Source organism: Oreochromis aureus, linkage group 6, assembly GCF_013358895.1.
Source record: "Oreochromis aureus strain Israel breed Guangdong linkage group 6, ZZ_aureus, whole genome shotgun sequence".
Classification (NCBI taxonomy): domain Eukaryota; kingdom Metazoa; phylum Chordata; class Actinopteri; order Cichliformes; family Cichlidae; genus Oreochromis; species Oreochromis aureus.
The window spans coordinates 24,780,472-24,799,172 of NC_052947.1; the positions used below are offsets into that span (position 1 = coordinate 24,780,472).

An 18,701-nucleotide genomic window follows, 5' to 3' on the forward strand; every position below is an offset into this window, starting at 1 on the left:
CTCCAAGTCCTGATTTTACCCCAGTTTAAGATGAAAAGAATTATAACCATCAGCTAGTATTTTACATTCTTTCTCTTCAGTTTCAATCTTGATATTATAATAAGTGGATATCTGTGATTGGTTGGTTGTACAAAGGTTTACTGTGTTAAATATGAACATAGTAAATAGTTCCGTAAATTATAACTAAAGTTTAAAAGGCCCTTAGTGACTTAAGCTATGTGTAATTTACGGCCACATGTATCTATTTGTAGCAGACTATTCAACTATAATAATAATAGATTAAGATGGAATTACTCAACATTTACCTGTCAAACCGCAAGTTACGCCCATACAAGGCATCCCAGTCCCACCCTTAGAAGCGTCCCATTACCGTCACAAATACAGGAAAAATGGCGGCGAGTATGTTGCGGCTCCCGCTGCGACTTTCCTCCAGAAATATGGGGATAATGACCCGTAACACCGGCTTGAAGACCTCAAATATACCCAGGACGACTCAAAGCAGGACCGCAGTGTCCACGCCGTCTGGAGCAATTCTACCGAAGCCGGAAAAAGTGAGTTTCTAACGTCCCGTTTACAGAGGCAGCCGACCGGAGTTTATGAGTGGGCGGGACAGCGGTGGATTGACAGCAGCTTTGACGAATAGAAAGACAGGATATCCACTGGACTTGTTAAATCAGCCAATGAACGTTTGTTTTGTTGAAAGGAGAGGCTGTTAAAGGAAATAAGTCACTAATTTAGTAAATTTAAAGATCATTTATTATTAAAAAGCTCGTTTCATTTGGGGAACTGTAGTGTTGTGTCGTTTAAAAATACGTCCACTGGACAGTCGTTAATCTCGGCGAGTAATTTATATACTTGAAGCCTCAACTCGTCGATGTTCAGGCAGGACATGTCCTATTGGTCGCGGAAAAGAAAGGCTGTTTTCATATCGCAATAAAAACACAAATGCACATTAATAAGAGAAATGGACATTTAATGATCGATGGACGGAAACTGCCGTGAGGTCAAGGGCTAAAATGATCTGCTCTGTAACCATACACACTTCGTCCACTCTTTATGGGCCTTCTACATTTTTATGCTGGAACCTGCTTTACGACTGGCTGAGGGCTGTTAACTCGAACACACGTATTCATATGGAGATACCCATTGACCATGCTTTACGGAGCCAAGTCAAGATGACTCAGAATAGAGCTTCAGTGTACGGATGTAATGAGCCGATGATATCAGTAGTGCTTTTAGTGAAAGCATTTTGTCTTTCAGATATTCAGAGTTTTTTTTTACCTGGAAATTTGCAGAAACACAGCTCTGTTACAACCAATCTCTCCTGGATCCAGCTGTGCCACAACACCTGCAGAAAACCTAGTTATGTTTAGTGATGTTTAGTGATCTGAATAGTTCTTGCATCCTCTTGGTTTAACCATCATTGTTTGATTTTTGCAGACACCCTTTGGTCTCATCCGCATGACATTAGTGGTGGTCCCTTTCCTTTATGTGGGAAATCTGATCAGCAAGAACTTTGCCGCCCTCCTGGAGGAGCACGACATCTTTGTCCCTGAAGATGACGATGATGACGATTGAGCTAACTCTGGAAAAGTAAATGGTAAAGTTCAAGTGCTTATTAGCCACACCTTATGCAATCTTTAAGCATTGAGGCTGGGACCTTTAGTCACAGTCTTCTCCTGTGTAAAGGGTGTGTCAGCTGCATGTCAAAGGAAGTAATCTGTGACATTTTTCCAGTGATGACAACTGTGTTCTGTTTTTTCATTTACATCCACAGGGTGCTTTGTAATATTGACTGAAAGCATACCAGTCGGCACAAGGAAGATGGGGAAGATGGGGCACTTTGTCTTCCAAATAAATCCCTCTGTCTCCACCCTCTTCCTTTCTCTCTTCTCTAATATTTAACTTGTTTTGCCTTTAAGAATTTATCAGAAATGTCATATCATGTGAGGCTACCACAACTACTAGTTTTGGCCTCACTCCTGTTTGCATGTTTGTGTGTGACCAATAAATAAAGAGTCTCTTATGTGGAAAACACTTGTTGTTATTTAATCTTAACACCCATCATTTTTAATTCTGGCTCATCTTAGGCTTATCAAGTCATGATTACATATATTGCTTTTTCTTTTTTTTAATATTGGCTGGTTTTCTTTGTCAGAGTACATTTTTTAAGGCTTGTCCTCGTAGGTCAGGTCTGTCTTGCTCCCTCCTGAAGGGCAGCGTTGGCCAGTCTCAGGTGTTCATTGAGTGAGCCCATCTCCAGCTGACCACGCCCCCTTGTGTCACTTAGCTCTACATACGCCTCCTTAAAACGCTCATAAGCGACTTCTTTCTCCTGGAATAAGGACAGACATGGTAAGCATAGTATTCCATTTAATTGTACAAAATTTTTAATGTGTATTATTTCTGTGTGATAAAAGAGATTAGACTGTAAAACATACCTTTGTAAGAGATTGCACTTCATTTTGTAGACAACTGATTTCTTTTTTAAGATACTGAACTTCATTTTCTTTTGCTCTGAGTAGAGTCTGTAAGACATTAAACACAACCTCTTATTCAGTAAAAGGACTAGATGTTACAATCCCTGATAATGCATTGCTTTACATGGAGAAAATCTTGAGGGATGGCTGTTATGAGGAAAGGAAACTTCACCAGTTTGGGACACATCGTCAGTAGTGGACCTTGGATTCATCGGGTGTTTCGGCTATTATCACTAGACACCCTCATCCAAGGAGACCCTGCCAGGGTTGATCAGGCCCCAGAGTGTGTCACTGGTTTATGTTAAATTGTTATTTCTCTTCTTCTTTCTTCGGTTTAGTTTTCTACAGTTTATTTTCTTTTATCTATTCATTGCAACTAAGACATAATACTTACCTCTTTAACATTTATGGAGCCTCACTTCTTCAAAGGGATAGAAAAGGTGATAGAGAGAAGTAAGACAAAAGGGACAAGATAGGAGAGAGCAGAGAGGAGAGCCGGAAGGGGGGCGCCCGATCTGGCTTCCCACACCTCCCCGCCAGATCGGGCTGTACGCTCTATCTCCCCACTGCCTCCCAGAAAAGGGGAGAAGAGCGAAAAAACCCATCAAATCAAAAATGCAGAGCTGCCTGCTATGGTGACTCATTGTAAATAAGGAAGCAGCTGAAAGTAGCTTATCTTACTATATTAATCTAATTCATTTGACTATTGTCGTTTTTTTAAAACAGAGTTTACACAGTTCTTTAAATTTCAATGTGCTCACCAGTCACTTTACTAAGCACACTTGTTCAACTGCTTGTTAGCACAAATATCTGACGTGTCAACCAAATGCCAGCAACTCAATGCATTTAGGTATGTAGACATGGTCAAGATGACCTGCTGAATTTCAAACTGAGCATCAGAATGGAGAAAATAACTGATTTTTAACACTGTATAGTTGTTGGCATTTTCTGAGTATCTTTAAATAACTGTTGATCTACTGGAACTTTCTCGCACGGCCCTCTCTAGGATTTACAGACAGTGAGTGAGTTCCATTTCTCTGGGAAAAAATGCCTTGTTGATGCTAGATTGCTTTACTATGATAGGAATCAAAGTCACCTGAAATAATCACTCATTACAACCAAGGTATGTAGGTATGTCTGAATGCACAATATATTGAAACTTGAAGCAGATGGGCTACAGCATCAGATGACCACAGTGTGTGAATTGTAGCCTGGGCTCACTAAAACTAGACAAAAGAAGATTTGAAAAGCGTTGCCTGGTCTGATGAGTTTCTGCAACATTTGGATGGAAGGGTCTGAATTTGGTGTGAACAACATGAAAACATGGATCCATCCTGCCTTGTATCAACAGTTCTTTATTATTTTGTAGAAAATAATAAAGAATCTCCATCAGAATTTTAATTATCACTTTACAGTGTAATAAAAATGGAAAACATTTGACAGGCAGGAACCTGAGGAAAAGAAATGATTCAAACGCATCCCAGATGTGCTTAGATTCATGAGTCGATTGATTCAGCAGAGATGCGCAGGATGATGATGTACTTTATTTCAGCCTGTAGGTGGCGATATGTACTGCAGCTGAATGCTCAACAAAAATGAGGCCAGGAAACAGGTGACAGTCGCCACAGGGGGTCATTAAATCAGGATACAAGGCAAAAGAAAACACTTTGATCCATTTGTTTTTATGGAGTGGGTTCAAAATCCCACAGAACATAGATCAGATGCTGTTGTGAGGTTCCCAGTGATGACAGTAACGTCAACATTTGTCCTTTAACATTTCCACACAGCTATAAATAAAGTTGGTTTGAGCGGGGGCAAAGACATTTTTCAGCTTATCTCTTTTCACATAAGAGAGAAAAGAAACTGTAATCAATACCTCTAATTCTGATGCAGCGCGCTCAGTGTTGCAAAGGGATACCACATCCGACCTCTGACCTGTGATGAAATACCGCATACGGCTGATCTCTTCTGCCAGTTTGGCCTTGAGATCCTGGAATAAAGATGTGTAGCTCAGGAATAAGAAGTATTACAATGTATGTGCTTCTTTATTATGTTTCCTCAATATGTAACCTTATAAGAATAAAATAAAGAGGATGTGAAGGTCATCGTTTCACTTTCTATCACATCAAGTTGTTCTGTATTCAAATTCATTTGCAAACAAAGGCTGTGCAGAAACCTGGTTCTCTCTTCTGAGCTGCTCCAGCTCCTTCTCCTTGCGTCCGAGCTCGGTCTCTCGGCTCTTGCTGCTCTGTTCAGTGCGGTCCAGCTCCAGGCACTTCTGAGAGTAACGTTCTGACAGCACATCTAACTCAGAGTGCAAGACATCCGCCTGGAGCCTGGCATGCACAAACACACGAGTTGTGAGGTTTTTGTGAGGTCTTAATTATAATGCATCAAAACAGGCGTGCGGTCAAGTGTAGAACATCTTCAGCCTGCAGCGAGGAGGGCTATGGTACACTTACGCCTGCCCTCGGCATGATGAATCCACATGTGCCGCTCCTGCAAATGACTTCCTGGCCTTCTCCACTTGTCTCTCCAGCTCTTCTCTGTGTGTTGTTCTCAGTGCCTCCATAGCTTTTGATGAACAGTTAGTTAGCTAGTTAATGCATTCAGTAAACAGCATTAAAACAAGAACAGCAAAATGTAGGCTTGCAGGTGACAGCAGCATCAGTAGGTAGTACTGTATACAGTAAATACCGCATATTCTATTTTTGCACCACTGTTTTGTTGCACTATGACTTCAAGACCAGTTCCTCTTTTGTGTACATGCTTGGTATTAAAAGTAAATATGATTCTTTTATTAAAGGGGCTCAGCCTTCATCCTGTTGGTATAACACTGGGGAAAGCCTGCTATGCTCATGAAACCCCTTTTGTAATGAACTACATTACAACTTGAGACCGTAAAAGAGCTGTACTTGTTTGTGTCACGTCTCTCTGATGAACTGAGATCACCAGTCATCACTGGTGCACTGTTTGTGTTATTCCAGGAGCCAAATATGTGAGTTCAAACATTCTTAAATCTGTACAGTGCTCTTTGTTGTGCACAGATAATGTGCACAGCTGCATTGTGGGTGGTTTCTGTGGTTATGTACCCACTGGTTGCATGGTGCCAAGTTTAAATGCATTAATCAGTTGCATGACTGCACAAAGGTCGAATATTAGGTTTCTCATATGTGTGAGCTGATGATTTCTTGACTGTCATGTATCAGTCAAGAGATGTTAATTTTACTAAATTGCCAATCAATAAATGTCTTTTTTGCATGGAATACGTTTTAGTGCAGGTCCCTAAAAAGTTTAAGTTTATATGAAAGAATGAATTAATCAGTTTCTTCACTTAGATGACGAATAAAGAAGTATCATTTCAGTGCGGTCGTTTAGCACTGTCTTTCTGCTATTCTCTTAATAAAAAACTTAAAACTCGTCCTCGGTAGGTCTAATAATGGCTGAAATGATTTGTGCACAGCTTTAATCTTTTCCAGGATTTAGTCTGAGCCGTAAGAGGGAATTCGTAGAAAACACCTTCACTGGATTAACTGGCTAAGACAATGGATGGATAGTTGCATACTGCCTTATGGTCATAAATTAATGGTCCTTCATACCTTAAGCAAGCTCTTTATTTTCAAAAGATTAACTTTCAAAGTAAATTGGAGTCTAGTATCTACTCTAATATTGTGAGGTTTAGGACTGAAGGAATTAAATCTTGATAAATGATATGACTGTGTAACATGCATGTAAGGGACCAAGGGCTAAGATTCATAATTATTTTTTTCAGTTAAAATAAATACAGCACCCTGCAGAGAGCAAAAAGCAAATCCTCATGTTTAGCTGAAGCTGCTATTGCTGTTGATACTCCGTGACTCACCTTTAGCAGCTGCTTGGCTCTCCTCCTGTAGCATCCTGTCTTTTTCCTCTTCCAGCTTTTTTATCTCCTTGGCATGCTTCTCCTGCAGCTCCTGCAGTGCTTTCCTGTGTGCTACTTCCATGGCCTCCAGTCTGGCCCTACAAGGTGCCCCAGTGCCACAGGGACTCTCCACCTCTATACCCATGGCTGCACGCTCCCTCTTAATGCTCTCTACCTGCTTTTGAAGAAAAACAGCCTGGGAGATTGTTTTATAGAAAATATGTAGGGGTAGAGAGGGAGGAGGGGAAAAAAAGACTGAAATGCCGATCCCTGTTGGATAATAGTATAATTTTCTTGCCCTGACTCTGTGCATCGCTTTTTTAAAATTGAAAGTTCTCTCCTACCTCTTTTTGCAGTGCTTCAGCTGTATTCATTGTGATCTGGGCGCCATTTATGGATGGAGGAGCCTCCTTCATGTTTGATGTATTGGTTTGTGACCCGGTGACAGACTGGTTGACCTCTTGAGGTGGTGAGTGATCTCTGTGGAGAGTAAGTAGAGATGCAGATGCCTGTGCGGTGCTTGACTGATAAGCCTGTGCGCCTATGAGAGACTGTGCGCTCATGTCCTGAAATGACATTGTCTCAAATTCTGCCCACTTCCTGTTAACTTCAGAGTCCATAGTTTCAATAACAGGCACAGGTACACTCCCCTTTTTCAGCTCCATGGACTCCCACCTGCTGCCCATCTCATTGACGGGGTGCCCCTCCTCAAACCACTTGTTCCTCTCCTCCAGTCGTTTCGCCTGCTCGCGGTCCCAGCCCTCCCTTTCCTCTCTCTGACTGGCTGGGGATAAGTCTGCACCCAGATCTCTGTCTGCTGCTTGGTGGTGGATTTCGGTCTGGTAGGAGTTTGCAGCTGTAGTGGTGGAGGTGCAAGTGGCAGGTTCATAGCCCGAATCCTTGCAGGTGAACTGAGCACGGGGTTGGCATGGTGACGGCCTCCGGGAGAGGGGGTTCTCTTTCTCGCTGCCGATGTCTGATTGGCTGAGGTCCGAATGAGGGAAATACAGGAGAGTAGAGTTACACATTCAAAGAAAGATAAGAGAGACGAGGTCTGCTGCAGGCAGACCACCCAATCATAGCCATGCTCCACAGAAATGTTCAGATCTTGTTTTTGGAGACTGAGGATTTTAGCACTATTTTAGCACTAAGTATTCACCCTGTAGGGTGTTTCTGTTCTGTTCTGCCTATTAAGATTAAGAGGGACAGGGACATTTTTTCACCAGTAATTTTAATTTAATTTAAGATCATTTATTTTAACTTGATTCCAGCTTTTTATACTGCTTTGGTAATGAAATGCACAAAGTCTATGAAGGGTGCAGGTACGGTGCTAGTTAATTCTATGAAAAATAATAATATAAAACTATAAAAATAAGAAAGTAGAAAGAACTTTTGCAATGATGGTCCACAGCAAGAAGGGTTTCTTTTGGCTGGCTGGGCCTTTTGTAAGGAATTTTCATGTTCTTCCTGTGCCCGTGTGGGTAATCCAGCTTCCTCCCACAATCCAGAGACATGCATTAAGTTAACTGGTGATTCTGAATTGGCTGTACGTGTGAGTGTGAGCATGAATGGTTGTCTGCCTCTCTGTGTTAGCCCTGCGACAAACTACCTGTCCAGACTGTAACCTGCCTCTCCACAACTGGAATTGGCTCGCACCCCACCTCGACCCAGAACCGCCTTTATTTGACAGTTTCATTCACAAATCAGGGAACAAACAATCCAGCCAGACTGTTTTACACGCATCAGGTTCTAAGTTAAATGAAATGACTAAATAGTGTATATGGTTCTTGAAATGAACTCCAGTTCCACCAGCTACAACAGTCACAGTCTGCTGCATTAAGCCTAATGCATTAATAATAGTAATAAAACAATGTAATATGTAATAGCAAAACACACTGATCACATATTCTATGTGTACTAAGAATTTGGGCACATTTTGCAGATATTATTTATTTTCTGGGTATTATTACAATATGTTTACACTTTCATGTCTTCCTTAAGTCCTAAATAAAGGATCTGAACACTTCCTGTCCCACTGTCTCCCACCATAGTGCCAGACTCACTGTGTGTTGTTCTGGATCGCCTGCTTCAGTAACTTCAACCAATTTTTCCGAATTCTGGATGTCACAGCAGAAAGAGTGAACACTGCTCCTTTTGTCTGGGGCAGATCAAAAGACACAACCGCACACACGCACGCACGCACACACACACATGCACGCGCGTTAAACAGGAAGCAGCCAAACATCTATTTGTCTGGCTGTGAAACTGGGAGTTGGGGGGGTGGAGGTCTGATTAATTGACAGTGTGGTCGTCTACTGAGCAACACCATTAACAAGTCAAATTTAATTCAATTTTATTTATATAGAAAAAGCAAAAATGGTGTAAATACATACTTGTATTTGGAGTCCGTAGTTCTTGTCCACATCACAATCTGACACATTCACGCAGGACGTCAGGTCGATCTCTCCATCCAGGTCATCTGACTGCAGCACAACAAGAGCAGCATAACTTTAGCTGAGTCAAATAAGGTCACAGTTCTCCCCCAAACAATTCATTTTTCGGGAAACTGATCTACTGGTATCAAAAAACAAACTTCATAAAGTCTTTCTGAATGTGCAAACACAGCACACCAGAAACTGCTTTAGCGTCACACATTATGTCATACCTCCTCAGCCTCTGAGTCTCTGTAGTATCTCAGCGAGGTGTCACCGAGAACAAACCAGTGTTTCCTCCACTGTGGAAAGCACAGTAAATATGGGCAACGATGAACTAACTGCTGCCATGAAAATCAAACCCATTCATTGGCATTCATTTCTACAGTATGTAGACTCTTTTCAAGATGTTTCACGATGGTGAGTCACATTCGTGGTGTTTTGAGCCCGTCTGGCAGGTTTTATGAGGATGTGGTTACAGCTACAATTAGCATCTTAGTTAAATATAATAAGATTTTCAAAAGAATACCTTTACCTTGCCATGTTCATCCAGTCTGGACATCCACCCCTTTGAGAAACAACATCTGCAATTAAAGCGATACGAGCAAACAGAATGAAAGAGCTCTGTTTGTGGTTTGTCTCTCACACTTCATTGTGAAACTAGAGGAAGCGGAAACAGTCGGAAACAGACGACTGCACTCTTGAGATAACTAATATAGATCGACGCATGCGGCGAGGTGCAGATAGAGAAAAATACAACTGAACAGGAACATTCAAAGAGGAAGATGTGTAGTTTCTGAGAACCATCAAACTGTCAGAGGGAGAAAGGAAGGGAAAGGGGAACCAACGGTACATTATTAGAACGATAGTGCCAACTGAAAAATACTCACCATGTATGACGATGTGATCCGTTGTTATCGTAATATGTGTGGTAGAGAAGGAAAAATAGAGGAATTAGGTTGGAAGAAGTGCCGGATGTGATATGTAAAGAGGATGTCATAAAGTCACACACATACAGAGGCGCTTACATATGGAAATGCTGAGTGAACTACTAAAAAAGTTTTCAACAGTGAAACAGAAACAGTTTTGAACATTTCATTTCGTGGTCATTCATCAGTGTACAGTGACTCAGCTGTTTTAGTCCTGACACCACAACCCTACAAATACAGGAAACAGTTAACTGAAACCGTCCTGGAACCTATTAATAAAGATGATAAATCAAATGAACATGCTGCCCTAAAACACAGAGTGCTAGGTAATGACTTCTGCCTGCAAGTGTGTGTCCTTGCGAGGGGCTGAAATACATGGATGACCTATTTTCCTCCAAATGCTCGTGTGATATATACAGACGCAGGAAGTCATGAGACAGTGCTCACCTGTGTCTGCAGGCGTTCAGGAGGAGCCGGACGCTCCTTCACCTTGGAGGATCTGTGTTTTCCACTCTGGCTATCTGAGGTCTTTGATGGATTAAACAGACAGGACTTTCTTACCTTTTTCAACACGGCTGTCTGTGATAAACATGCCTGCAGTGACTGCATCTTACCTGTGTATGAAGAGATGCTGCCGATCGTCTCGGAGACGATCGGCCGTTCTCAGAGTCTCGACATTTCTCCCGTCTGTCTCTCCCTCTCTCTCTGCCTCTCCCCCTCTCATCTGACTCCGGCCTTGAACTGTAGAACTGGCTCGATCTGTCTATTTCATCTTGATACCTTACAGTTAAAGTGTAGAGGAAATGAAAAGAGGAAATGTGTTTTTAAAGTGAACTTTTGCAGACCTCTGCAAAAGCTTCAAGAGCATTTTTATTTTCTCAGGGCATAAATTAATGCTGTCAATTACCACATCAGATAAATACATATCTTCAAAGAATTTTCTGCCTACTAATTTTCCAGCTAGTGAAGGAGTTACGCACAGAGACATATATTTTAGGATTGCTTTTTTGCCTCTAAATAGTATCACAGTTGGTTGTAGTGCACAAGTCCAGACTTTAAGCACTAAGTGAAGCAACTGAACAAAAGTATTGCATTAACTGTTTATGAATTACAGCCATTTTTATACAATTTTCAGAGAGTGCAATGGAATGAGGTCACTAGTGTTTACTGGTGATGTGACTGCTCATAGAAGTAGCAGGATGAATTGAGCATTTACAGGGCTATACTCTGTGGTCAGGTTCAGCCAAATGCTGAAAAATTGATTGGACAACTCTTCACGGTGCAAATGGATAATGACCCAAAACATACTGCACAAACATCTCAGTTTCTCAAGGCAAAGATTCAATGGCCAAGTGAGTCAGCTGATCTCAACCTAACAGAGCATGCCTTTTTTTTTTTTTTTTTTTCTAACTGAAGCCAAAACTGAAGGCAGAGAAAGCAAATAACAGCTACCAGGTGGCTGCAGTAAAACTACCAGAGCATCTGAGAGGAGATAATTCAGGCAGTCACTGACTACAAAGGATTTTTATCCACTAGTTCCTTTTGGTAGCAGTTAAGTAGTGCAAGGGTATACGGAGAGAGAGAGTATATGATTTTGGTGCCTGCAACATTACAACTGAAGATTTATAAGGTTTAAAGTGTGGTAAGAAAACTTCAACTACAACTGCTAAAGCCTATTTTTGCTACCGTGTGCATTTCAGAACCTCTGTCAGTCTTGGATGAGCTGAATATTTCTGTGTCCAACCACATTTTGGTTTCTGTCTAAGCATTTAGGTAAGCCCCAGTTACGTGTTTAAACAGATGCAAGTGCTCAAGACCAGCAGTGATACAATGCCACATCACCAACCTGTATGTCCTGAGTCTCTGGTCCCTGCATGGACTGGGACTCTGGTTCCTCAGCCTCAGCCCTGGAAACTCTTCTTCTGACTCCACTTGGATCTTGGGAATATCAGCCAGCACTATGTAATCATCTATGGTCAGCCCCACCTTAGATTTAGAAAAGATTTAGCATGTTAGCAAGACAAGAAAGACAAGACTGATTTTTATATTTTGTTTGTTAAACAAATAGATAGTTCTAAAAACTGAAGCAAGTGCAGGAGTGCCTTAAACCTGCATTCATTTCATTTTTATGGCATAATGGACTTTTTACTTTACCACTTTAAACACTTCCTAATGAGTTTATTGTGTCAGTTGCTAGTTTGGGATCAGAGTGAATTAAAGATTAAGTCTTTTTCTTAAGTTTAGTCATTCTAAGTGCCAGAAAGGAGCATTATCCACGGCATGTTCATTGGCTAACAACTCAAGGTTGACAATCAGCCAAATTCCTGCTCACACAACTTATTCACCTCCTCAGCATCTACTGCAGCCTTTTTGGGTTCAGAGATCAGCAGGGTGTCCATGCCTCGTCTGATGGCACTCCTACTTCGGTCACCTATGACTTTGTTTTTTCCTTCATCGGCTTCATCTGTTCCTGTGATTGTAGCTTGTGACAGTGATCCACCGAAGACTTGAGGGCCTGTGCCCCGCCTCGATGACGAGGATCCAGGTGAGGCTGGGATGCTGAGTAAAGAGTGTGCAGACCCTTGCCATGAGTTTTGTGGACTCAGCCTGCTGTCTCTGGAGCAGGGTTGTCTTTGTGGGGAGTGGTTGGTGCCGTAGCCGTGCCTGGATGGTGAAACGTCACGACTGTTCCGAGTTCGAGTGTTGGTCGAGCTGTTGACAGCTGTTCTTATTCGTGGGGACGGCTGGGATAGCTCATATGAATTTTGCTGAAGAGCCGACGAGCCACGGCGGGAGATAGACTCGAGATTTCTGTACAGCTTCTCAGAGTCTAAACTGTGCCTGTTCGAAGCTTGTGATGGACTCCCTGACTCTCGACTATATACCTTTTTAGCATCATATTCACCATTCTGTGAGAGCAAAGAGCCTGCACGCCTGTGAGATGGCGTGGCCCTGGAGGGAGACGCGGTGCGAGAGGCAGTGGACCCCTTCCTGCAGGATGGACTGGACCAGCCTGATGTATGGCAAGAAGGACCATATGATGGAAGCTGTGGAGAGCTGTGAGATGAAGTATGAGACCGAGTCTGACTCCTACAGACGGAGCTCCCTCTCTGAGCTCCCACAGGCGATTCGGTGAGGTTGTAGCGTTCTGGACTCATAGAGCTGTGACGTGTTGGAGAATTTCTCTGTGAATCTCCTCGTCTAAAGTTTGAGTGGTATGTGTATCTCTGCGGGGATTCACTTCTCCAAGTTTCCTGCATATACGTCTCCTGATTTCTTCGCTGGGAGGGCACTCCGAGGTTGACGTTCCTGTAAGGGACGCAGGCCTTGGGCTCGGGAACATAGTTGCTTGGAAGGGGATGCCCCCTCTCGTAGTAACGAAACTGACGTTTTTTGGCCTCCTCAGTCTGCTGCTCACCATCACCTCTTCTGTCAGGAGAGAAGTAGCCACTCTCTTGTCCCCTATCTCCCCAGGACTCTGAAAATCAAACATCATTGCCTTAATACTATACATAGCTCATCAGAGAGCATTATCTTTCTGTAAAAAGCTCATGATGGAGCTTAGTTCTAACTGGGAAGCATGCCTGTGACTGACCTGACACCTGACGGGACCTGTTTCTCCCTCTCCTCTCATCCATCCAGGAGCTTTCAGTGCCTTGTGGGGGAGAGGAGTCCAGCCGTGTCATTTCTCTTTGAGCCACACAGTGCCGCTCCAAGCTGGGGGATCGGCCCCTCTCTGAAGAGTCCAACTGATTTGGAGAGCTGGGAGAGGTAGCAGACAATCAGTCGATGGGCGATAAATTGTTATTTGAATGCATCTAAAGTGTTTGCTCAAGTTAGTGAAGAAGTGCTTCAAGAACGTCTCTACACATCCGCTGTGCTGTCAGTCTAAGATTTCCATCAGCTTTGTCTTTCATTAAACCCTTGGCATTAAACAAGGAAGGAAAATAATGTTAATCTTCTTTTTCCATACAGGAACTATCAGAGGAACTCAGAACTCAATTATGCTCAGCAGAGGAAACCATCAAAACAGCCCCTGCTCATGTGGTATTTAATTTTAAGTACAAGAATTTTGGGGGTCAGGCTTGCAGGGCTGAAGGATTAAGACTGATCACGTATTCATTTCATGGATTAAAACCATCTGTAGGTTATATATAAAATATATATTTCTATAAACAGCATTGATTCTTTTCATACGTCGATTAAGTTACTTATTAATTTAATTATGAGCTTAATGAACTTAATTATTAGCATTATTAAAGTATTAGTTAGGTGTTATCATGTACTTAATTCATCATTTATATATCATTACTCCTTCTTAGTATGCCATTTATAAAAGCAGATGTATTCTTAAGACCATCTTCAAGTTTTAACAGACTTTTCAAATAAATATAAAATGCTAGAGGAGTGTGTAGAGACTCACCGGTGCTGCTGCAGCTGTGATAAGAGGAAAAGACTCAGTGTACCGAATATAGAGCCTGAGTTATAGTCAGAGACTCTCTGAGATCACTACACTGTGGGAGAACAGTGCATATTCAGTGATTTGAACAGAAGCCCTGAGTGCTACGGTAATTATTATGGAAATATGATGAGAGCAGATTTATGTCCACACAGATAAAGTGTATAAAACACAGATGTAATTATTAAATTTTATGATGATAATTATGCACCCGTTTCTATGCTGAATTGCCAGATAGGGAAGCTCACTGTGTCTGCACTATCAATAAGCAGATCAGTTATCATTATTGTGGCACCACAACATCCAGCGCCATCAGCAGTCAATCAGGTCCTCTTCCTCCTGAAAGCTCCACTTAGTCTAAACCTTTTCCTCAAAAGTTGAGAGCTCACCAAAGCAAGAACATTTAAAATATCAAGAACTATAAATCGCGTGTTTTTTAAACTACCAGCACTTTACACTCTGGAAGCTAGGGATCAAGTGAGGTTTGTGGTTTGCTGCCAGCGGTACTGGCGCATTGTACAAAAATGGTGAATAAAAAAAAGGAGGACCAAATTCTTCCTCCAAATTCCTCAACTTCATCTCACATCGACATCTTGAGGCTTGATCCTGGGATGCAATTGGGTGTTCCAACACGACAATGACCCCAAACACACATTAAAACGGGTTAGGAATGGATAAAGCACGCTTAACATTAAGCTTTTTGAATGGTCGTCTCAAAGCCCCGACGTCAACCCTATTTAAAATTGAGAACTGAAGCCACAGTTGTGTAAGGAAAACCACAAATTTAAATGAACTCTACCAATACTGCCATAAAAAGCGATCAAATATGTATCCAGAATTATGCCAGAAACGACCAAAACAGTTTGGTTGAGGTGAAACTTTCTAAGGGACATTTAACCAAATGTTAATGAGGGTATAATTTGACCCTGTGTGGATTTGAGAAAATCCAAAATAAATTAAAACTTGTGCGTCCAGCTCTTGTTTTTAAAAATCTATACAGTGGACATTACAGTTCACATCATTAAAACCCCAGAATTACCATGACATTCACACCCATGATGAGTGAATGTAAATTTATGATCACAACTCCATGATTGAGCTAATGGATGTTATTGAGCTGGCCAGTCAGTGATACTCGTTCACTAACCCAGTGTATATAGTACAGGCAGGTTCTTGGTAAAAAGTGGTTTCTTAAAAACGGGACACTGGATACACTCACCTGGATTGTATGTCAGTATCACAGATATTAAGTTCCCACTCAGGACTCAGACTGTGCTCTAGACTCCACTCGTAGGTCCAGCCGCCTCTGACATCATCACTACTGGCACTTGTGGTCACCTCAGACAGGGCACGTGTGTCGTCATCATCATCATCTGTATCCTGGTTTGTGGGGAGCAGAAACACATCTTAAGCATTTGGATTAACAGTGCCAATTAGATATTTAAAAAAAGAAAAATGCTGTCAATCAGAATGTTTTGTCTCTATTTTTGAAAACTATTTAAACTCAAAGTAAAATTGTTGAAACAATGTCTGCTTTTTTAAAAACAGTTCAGTAATAACATGTTTCAGCGGTCCTAACTGGGATAATTCAACCAATTTAAAACCAAAAAATGACAGAATTCAACAAATTTATGGGAACCAAAATTGTCAGTTTGGCATAGCGACTGCAGCCTTGTCTAATTTGACTTATTCTGCAATTGTTAAAAAATATTTAACCTCCTAAAAGTGCAGGTTTCTCAGTTATTTGGATTTACAATAAACCAGCCAATGCTTATATCTAATCATGACCCACTAAAAGCTTCATACAGCAACTATGTGATGGCATCTGTCTACTCACTTTAAAAATCAAACAAGTCACAGCAAAACAAACTGATTTTTATACAAAAGTAAAAAGCAAACCAACTTCCTGAGTCTGAGCATTAACACAAATTCCACTTACTGTCACTGATCACTGACCTTCAGGTAAATCTGCTGTCAAAGCTGTGTAGCTACGTGTAGCCACTTCTGTCTTTGCTTCTCCAGTCGTTCCAGCTAAGCCAACACATCTAGCCTGCACAGGACGTAACTCAAGCTAGTCTCTGGACATGCTCATCATTATTTCATTGCTCCAGTGCTTTTGCATCACCAGAACTGCCCACTTACTGTCTTTCTTATCATTATCTTGATCTCTCCTTCAGGTCAGCTTCTCATTAACACAAAACTTTTTTTTCTCTCATTTTAGCTCCTGAACCTCTTCCTGGATGCAGGAATAAATAAAATTTATCTGTTTTTCTCTGTTTTCACTTGAAAATAAAATCTACATTAGAGTCATGATGTTGACTAACTTAAGTTTCACAATGACATTGCACTGAATAATAAGTAAAGTGGGCCGGTGTTGCACGAGGATATGTGCCTGCATGTGTAATATGGGGATATCAGATTACAACCGATTCCCTAAGGATGGTAATGAGCTTTCATTAATTAATGATACAGAATCAAATGCCACCATCCTTCTCCCACCTCCACAATTTTATCACTTGGTAATTGTATTATAGGCTGACATCATTCTTGTAAATTGCTATTTTAATTTTTTTTATTTTAAATGTCTATAAAAATGTCGTATAAGCAAAGAATCTTAGCGTCTGGGTAGTTTTGAAGCCACCCTGAACCTTGACAACATGTCAAGCCTTTGGTACACAAATATATAGAACTGTGCAATGTTGACCCTGTTTTGCACCCTTCGTATGAATTATAAATATGGGCTGGTTACCTAGGAAACAAACCAAAATTATGTTGCACTTATGAATTGTTTTTGAACTGTTGAACTGAATAAATCACAAAAGAATGGATCTACAATTTTCATCACCTCAATGAGGGCTTCCAGTCAGAGACCATGAGGGTATGGCGGTATATCTGTGCTAATCAGAAAGTTCTTCTTTACATCCGCGTTAATCCAAACCTGACCTTTTACCTTTTGGATATAAGAATTCATAGCTTCATCATTTTCAAGTTTGTGGATAAATTGTTCAAGGTTTTATGAAAATTGTTTCTTTGGCTGCTTCACCATAACAAATGATCTGCCTCCAACCTTTGCCTCAGTTCAATTCAATTTTATTTATATGGTGCCAAATCAAATGAAATCAAATTAAATTAAAGACCCTAGAAAATAGTAAGACTTACAAGTTTTAAGTCATTGTAATAAGGCTATTCTGTGAGACCATAAAAACCTTTAGTTTCCATTCTTTAGTACCTTTAGCAACACAAACATGACCCTTGCTCCACATTTGTTTTTTTGGGATCTGGTCAAAAAGACCTGGGAAATGCTCAAATTCCTCTTCTAGGTTTAAAAATTTGTAAGTGGCCTTGAGATATGATCAGCTGAACGATGTTTTATCTTTAATTTAAAGACTTTGTACAGACCCAGGTGGCTACACAGAAAGCGCAGTAGCTGATGTAGCTACATACCAGCCCCTCCGAAGTATCCTGTTGTGCAGCATCTGCTGCAGGAGCGCTGCTGACGTGCATGTGATCTGGCCGCAGGCAGGAGCTACAGCGGGAGGGGTCAAAGGTGTTGGGCTGGAACTGGCAACAGTAATAGTCTTCAGCAGGGGGCGACATGGTCCTGTCCTGTCCTCCGAAGCTTAGGGTGCACATTTCCAGACACATTACTGCTCTAACTCCATTTGATTGACTGGCTTCATTGGACCTGGAGTGTTGTTATTTCCCAGGAGGCTCTTAGTGGGATCTTGGTGGGAGTTCATTAGCATAAACACAATCAAAACAATTGAATACTTATTATACTAATTAAGCAGACTTTAGGAGATTAAAGGTTAATTCTCTAGCTTTTTATATCTGAATTGCTTATAAGCTGAAGCATGGTTCTTAAAAAACAACTGCTCTGTTGCTATAAATTGATCTCATTGAGTCATAGCACTTACAGTGTTGTGTATGTAATGCTGAACTAAAGTGAAATACACACCACTACTGCTTGGATACCTTTACACCTGCTCACCTGCTTGTAAAGGAAACCCCCTAGTATATATTAATGGCATGTAAATCTCTAATGGAAAATAAGAAAATTGTTTACCTTGGTGACGTAATCCAATGGTTTACAGAGGTTATATCCAAAAAAGAATCCTCCAGCAAAACTTGACATCAGAATGAAAATGATCCCGTGCTACCATGCAGGAGTTAAAGACTGTGGTCTTTTGTCAGAAAGCAACATTTCATTGGTTCTCACAGGGCCCCAATATGGCAATTGTGTCCTATCAGGTATCATCACCTTTAGAAAATGAAACTGAGCACTAACTCCTCTTAACAGATGTCTTATGGCTGATGATGTGCCACTGCACAGATGGTTGCCCTCACCCTGAAGCCTCAAAGGAAAGAGATAACTGGACAGAGAGTACAACCAACATAACATGATACACATGACCAAATCATACTGTATCTTAAATAATGATTTTCACTGGGTGCAAGAAAGTAAACACAGAAACTGATGTTGTTCTTAAGATTAGGGAA

General features: G+C 41.2%; 2 protein-coding genes across 2 annotated transcripts; one reads left to right on the plus strand and one right to left on the minus strand.

The window, feature by feature from the left end:
* The first annotated feature begins 354 nt into the window (after positions 1-354).
* Positions 355-2,035, plus strand: smdt1b (single-pass membrane protein with aspartate-rich tail 1b). The gene is made up of 3 exons (XM_031741223.2): positions 355-551; positions 1,441-1,600; positions 1,778-2,035. The coding sequence occupies exons 1-2, from the start codon at positions 390-392 to the stop codon at positions 1,576-1,578; spliced, it is 300 nt and encodes a 99-aa protein (XP_031597083.1). The 5' UTR covers positions 355-389; the 3' UTR covers positions 1,579-1,600; positions 1,778-2,035.
* LOC116321362 (TRIO and F-actin-binding protein-like) lies at positions 2,027-17,798 on the minus strand. The gene is made up of 18 exons (XM_039613496.1): positions 17,646-17,798; positions 15,421-15,581; positions 13,338-13,504; positions 12,088-13,220; positions 11,589-11,728; positions 10,357-10,522; positions 10,190-10,270; positions 9,343-9,381; positions 9,047-9,115; positions 8,775-8,864; positions 8,445-8,539; positions 6,726-7,365; positions 6,343-6,577; positions 4,943-5,054; positions 4,657-4,816; positions 4,357-4,470; positions 2,442-2,528; positions 2,027-2,335 (listed from the first exon to the last, which is right to left on the minus strand). Exons 1-18 carry the CDS (start codon positions 17,796-17,798, stop codon positions 2,189-2,191), a joined length of 3,789 nt encoding a protein of 1,262 aa, XP_039469430.1. The 3' UTR covers positions 2,027-2,188.
* Between the last annotated feature and the right edge of the window lie 903 nt (positions 17,799-18,701).